Source organism: Brachionichthys hirsutus, unplaced genomic scaffold, assembly GCF_040956055.1.
Source record: "Brachionichthys hirsutus isolate HB-005 unplaced genomic scaffold, CSIRO-AGI_Bhir_v1 contig_1051, whole genome shotgun sequence".
Taxonomy (NCBI): domain Eukaryota; kingdom Metazoa; phylum Chordata; class Actinopteri; order Lophiiformes; family Brachionichthyidae; genus Brachionichthys; species Brachionichthys hirsutus.
In genome coordinates, this window is record NW_027180370.1 from 141,355 (window position 1) to 147,354 (window position 6,000).

Genomic DNA, 6,000 nt, shown 5'->3' on the forward strand with positions numbered 1-6,000 from the left:
CCGATAAACAGAGATAGGATGTAAAATATGCAACAGCAACACCCCACTGTACATATGGAGCTTTTTCTGAGCAGATCTGTGATATTTCTTCTCCAACTGTCGAAGTACAGACAACTCTGCAGAGAGCACATCTTTGAGATATAACTCAGGGATCACCACTGGAGAAAGATACTCTGAGTCAGGAAGTACATGCTGATCACATCATCTGAGTCTGCAGTGCAGTGTGCATGTAGCAAGGCTCAAACACAACACGTTGTCAAATGGATGGCAAAACATTTTGCTTTTTGATGAGGTTTGTGTCCAGTGTTGAATCAAATATTGTCAAGCAACCTTATATGCGTAACTTAATCGATTAAGTGTTATATGTAGATCACAAGCATCCAAGCCTACATAATTAGCCTTATAATTAATTATAATCAAAGGAAATCCCCCATAGTGTTTAATGGACTGTTCCTCTACCGCGCATCAAACCTGAGGTACAACCAATAATAACCAATATTTTCAGTGAACAGTATTTACATTTTATGTTCAGTGCTCAGGAATGGAAGTGTGGATGTCAGGTAGTTGCTGATGATCATCCAGACTTTAAACCACAAATATCAAACATGCTTGGTATACTGAACAGGCCAGCCATGATGCATTTGACAGCTGATCGGGAGGTTTAAGATAAATGCCTCACATTTTACTGTTAATAGCAGCCAAGACCTCAGAGCAGATTCTGCTGCATTGTTGGGAACAGCAAATCACGATGAAATCGTTCCAAGACTCGTGTGTTGAGCCAAGCAGTTCCAGCCACTGGCAGACAGACAAAAAAGTTAATTTTGGAGCCTGCTGGAAGATGTTAGGAAGACAGAAAAATAAAATGTGTTGATTAATTTGGCTTAGAGTAGATATTCCGTGCATCTGTTGTATGTCAAAATGAGTGCATTTCAACTTTTGCCTATTGAAGGCTACTACTAAAAGATACATTTATATACCTGATCTGTATCTATGTAGACTCATTGTAAAAAAAAAAAAAAGCATTGAATTCTCATCTAAAAGAGATTATGCTCCTTTCACAAAATGACATTTAAAATGAAATCATGACAGTTTGTGAATTTGGAGCGTACACTGTGGCGGAGGGTTAACCGGAGGCCTTAAAGGAGGCAGCGGTAATGAAAGCCCTCGTAGCCGCTGTTCTAGCATGTCACCGTGCTGGGTGATTTCAACTTTCACTAAAGGACATCGATTGCATATTCAGTGCACTCGGTTTCTCTTGGCAACAGGAAAGAGACGTCCATGATGGTATAATATTCCTGCTTTCAAGTCTTTAAAAGGAAGGGTCAGATTTTTGACATGAGACAGAATGAATTTCTCAGAAACATCCGTGCTTGGATGAATCCATGTGGACAATGGGACAATGCTCTCAAAGAAAAGCCCCCCGCCACCTCCCCCCGTAGCCATTGTTTTATTCACTCATCAAAAAAAATGAGGTCAAATGACTTGCCAAACACTTGAGCCTTGTTTCGAGGAGACCGTGGTAAACGAAGATGGGACCGCAGATCCGTGACAAGTGCTAAATCATGTTTTATGACATGTAAGAGGAAGATCATGAACATGCAGCCCAATGTTCAGGACTAGTGATGGCTGCTCCATGTCCAGCGATGAGGCTTTTCAGTGCAAATGGCTGTAGTCGCATTATGACATGAGGAAATACAGAAACTGCAGAGGGTCACAGTCAGTGACTGAGGGTCTGTGTTAAGTTCAGCAACTCTTACATTGAATTGTGCCCTCTGGATTTCAGACCCTTCTTCCTCTCTTCTAGCCCACCAGCAGGTTCACTGGGGCCGGGACACCTGGCCATTTAAACCGGGCGTGGTCTCTTGTGCTTATAGTAAATGTCAGGACCTTTCAGAGCCACAATAATAGCACAACTGAGCAAAATGATATGTGGCATCTTATCTGTCCTGGGTTTCAACAGAAAATAATAGCTCAGCTCAACCGTGTGTGGACAGAAAAGATTTTCATCAACTGCTCTGCTGACATGAGACAATGATTTTAGATTTATACGAATACCAGACTTTCAAACTAGTGACAGGTCAATTTTACACCATTAGAGAAACGAAGGTCTGTGGAGCAGCCTTTATTTTGTGGATGAGGGCCAACTGTCGGACCAAGAAACAAATGTAAGCGCATCACTGTCTTATTTCTGGCAGTACTGCCTGCAGTATTTCCAATTTACTTACTTGGTTTCTATTTTCTGCCTTTGGAGAATGTAAAATGCAGCTTCTAAAAGCACCAATTACCATACCTTTTGTCTCTAAAATTACATTATTCTACATGCATGGATTTCACACACACACACACACACAAAATAAATAAAGCTGACTGTAGCACACAGAACCAAACTAGAAAAACAGATGTACCCCAGAACAGTGCTGCATATTACTTATACCTTCGGTTTCAGCTAGATTTCAAGACTCTCTGCTGTTGAATACAGCTGCTTATCCATGTGGAAGAGGCTGCTACTGATACCGTGTGTTTCCTGACAGCATAGGAAGCTGTCTTTTCATCTGGCTGTCCCCCTTAAATTCATAGCTCTGCGACTCATTTACTGGGAAGAGACAGGGTGTGTTCAACCGAATCCAGACGACATGGAATCTGTGAGTGGATGGGGAGGAAAGGGATGGGTAGCTCCTGGAAACAATAACCTCCTGTGGAAGCTCCTATGTAGAACAATGTAGCATATGCATATATGCACTCATATAAGACACTGTAGCAGCAGCAGGACTCTTATATAAGGGGACCTTTGTTAGTGGCTGAAAATGCTTGAGGTTTTATGTAATCAAAAATGATTAAAAAAAGGTGATGACACACACACATGTGGTCCCTTTATCATTATTAAGAGGCTAAAATCATTATATTGAACTAAACCCTCTGTCCAACATGACTCAAAACTGCAGTAATGCGTTGCCAATAATTGAAAAGGAGACGTAAATAAACATGTGACAGCAAACCCACCTATCAGGTGCTACTCTATCATCGAGAGGCGATGACTAATTGCATTATTGCAGGGTTAGTCAGTAATTGAGAATGCTCACATTTTTTTGGGAAACTATCAGCTCTGGGGCAGAGAAGAATTGCCCTTCTGATAGTCAGGGGTCTTGTCAATGGAGAACCCGAACAAACAGGCACTGTTGTCTACACAGAGCTCTTACATGGGTCATGCTTTAATGCTGGGCTGGCTCTTAGTATCAGTGAAGACAAAGAAAAGAGGACAAAATTAGAGGTTGCTTGTGGTTTAGAAAATTACTGGACAGAGAAGGCTTCTAGCATTTAACTGTCATGACGTCAGTGTTTGGCATTACAGAGAGGCAATTGCAGCAATTTGAATGCTTTATTGGCTGGGCTAACATGAAAGCATAGCAACAAGACAATTTGACACTGCTGGAATTCAGCCGCATGAAAAAAAGCATTGAGCAGTGGAATAGCTCCATAGTTAACTGTAAGAATAGTTAAATGAAAGCTCCTTGAAAAACATTTCCCATCAATTACATGGATTTCTAGATGACATTTCCTGAGGTGATCATCTAATGGTGGAGAGCGGTGCCTTCTTCATTGGGTGGGAGGCAACTTGTTTATTGAGTTGCTTCATAGCAAGGGGATTATCTTTGGTCCAATAAATCCTGAGGATCCAAGCAAAACTCCTGCTGTTGCACACGGCCGACCCAGATTGACACCAGGGAATTAGACAGCTCTTCTAAAAAGACAGAGGTGTAAGTCTCTTTGGCAGGACAGCCCTTGAACATTGGGGGAAGGTGGTAAAAATAGTTACCTCTTATCTGGAGCCAAAGTAAGACTATGATTGCCACAATGTTTTAATGATCCTCATAGCAGGACACTCACTTCCAAAAAGCAACTGATGAAACCATAAAATCAATTAAGCTCTTAAGCAGTCAAGTATGAGACAGCATTACTAAAAGCCGGGCCGAGTGGAAACTTATGCAGTTAGCTGCTCTGTATGCAGGTCCACACTTTGCATCTCCTGGAGTCAACATCCAGAGGATTCATATTGAAATACATTTCAACTTGACACAGACCCTCAGCAGGCTTCCCCCTCGGCCTTTTCGCATACCCACGCTATTTGATATTGGTAAAACAAAATATTATCACAAGTTCACGACCCTCCAAAAATGAGGGTTAAGGTTAACCCTAAAATAGCAGATGTTTGTAATTACAAGACAACTAAAAAAGAAAAAGTTGTATGGCGAGACTTTTAAACATTAATACATACAGAAATTAGAAATGCACTCAGAAAGCGCAGACCTCCGCCGAGCAGCTCATTCCCCTCATAATTAGATTTAGACCATTCACATGGTGATCTGGTATCTTTATACACCAACCATGAAAAGATAAAGTGAATTGGAGTTGATGTATATTTTTAAATGATTTTTGAATCTGTAAATGGGGTTTTCAAATTAACATTGAAGAGTGTTACTTACAAGATTGTTACAATGTAATATTTTTTCCCCTAACGTCATTCTGGATCCGGTCCAGCTGATATTCGGTGGTGAGATAGAGGTCCCCACCCTACACGACTCAAATTCCATAAGTATTGGTCAATAGTCAACAGAGATATTGACTGCAATGTTACCAAATATTTCAATCTGATCCATAATCCAGGATTTATTCTGGATTATTACCAAAATGTAATCATCTGTTCCTGGTAACATTTCCAACATTCAAACTTTATGAGCCGTCTTGCAGATGAAGGGACAGACAAATGCTGGCGATTACATAACCTCCGCCTCCGGAGGCAACAATGAACACATTTGTATTATTCGTGCTTAACATCCGAGACTCTTTCATGATTTTTTACCCAGACGAAGAAAATGTTCAGATTATTATAAAATCATTTGACCAAACCACGCCCCTGCCAGTTCTTGGTGTCTTTAACGGGCAGCTCCCAGTGCAGCGGGCATTCCAGTCTACGTGATGGGGGAGGACGGTTCAAGAGGATGGATGAGGATGGCGGGGGAGATAGCGCGTCATTGTCCTAACTCCATTCTGATCGACAGCGGCCACAAATACACTCGTTTTGGAACTGCGACATCCCACTGCTGCACATTCAGCCAAACCTGTCCGAACAGCACCGAAAACAGCACATTACGCGTGAAACTGCGTAAACCAACACGCATGATGGCTTTCAATTTTCACAGGACACACATGCCAGGGATTATGCCAATGTTCGGGGGATTAACCATCAGAGAGAAGCTGTAACAAATAAAATTACACTTTAGCTCAGTGAGCTGGTGCACCACAGAAAACTTTTCCATTCGCAACCTGCCGAAATGCACTTTGCGAGAGCAGCGCCGTGCGTATCGGCGCCGACTCGCCCCCAGCCAGGCGAAAACAAGCACGGGATGGAGGGATAACGGCCTATTTCGTATTCATTGTAAACGCCAAGAGATGATTCGATCTTTAAAAGTAGTGGAAAGCCACGTTTAAGGAGCAAAAACCGGTGCGCAAAGAGTGCGCGCTCCATAAATATAAATATATTCGTGAACTCCGCCAGTCAGAGGGAGAAAGTGAAGTTGCTTTATCTTGTTTTTTTACCTCAGTAGAGTCGTGTCGCCTTGTCTGCTGATCACACTTTCCACCGTGGAATAGTCCACGGTTTGTCCAGCGGGCAAACAGGACGGCAGAAAGCAGCACAGGCTGAGCATCATCGCAGTAAGCCATTGGCCGGAGACGCAAGCATCCTGCACCGCGATCATTGTGTCCATCACAGCTGGATTCTGCTGCCGCTTTTCCGAAGTCTTCTCGTTGCAATAAGAAACACGGGAAAATTAAAAGAGAGAGCCTTGACGCGAGCGATGTTTTAGGACCGCACGTCTCCTCCTCCGATCCCCACAAAGAAATGCCGTGTAGTTTCCCAGATTTGTTGTGCTGGATGTGGAGCCCACTGCGCGGGGAGCTGTACTCTCCAGTGGCTTGCACACCATCTAGTGAGGAAATGCG

General features: G+C 42.7%; 1 protein-coding gene across 1 annotated transcript in view; it reads right to left on the reverse strand.

Annotated features, from left to right (window-relative positions):
- LOC137914152 (neuronal growth regulator 1-like) overlaps positions 1–5,765 on the reverse strand; it is a 101,744-nt gene extending 95,979 nt beyond the window's left edge. Inside the window, exon 1 of the mRNA XM_068757758.1 lies at positions 5,596–5,765. Within this exon, the coding sequence (XP_068613859.1) occupies positions 5,596–5,765 (170 nt within the window). The remainder of the gene's footprint in view (positions 1–5,595) is intronic.
- Between the last annotated feature and the right edge of the window lie 235 nt (positions 5,766–6,000).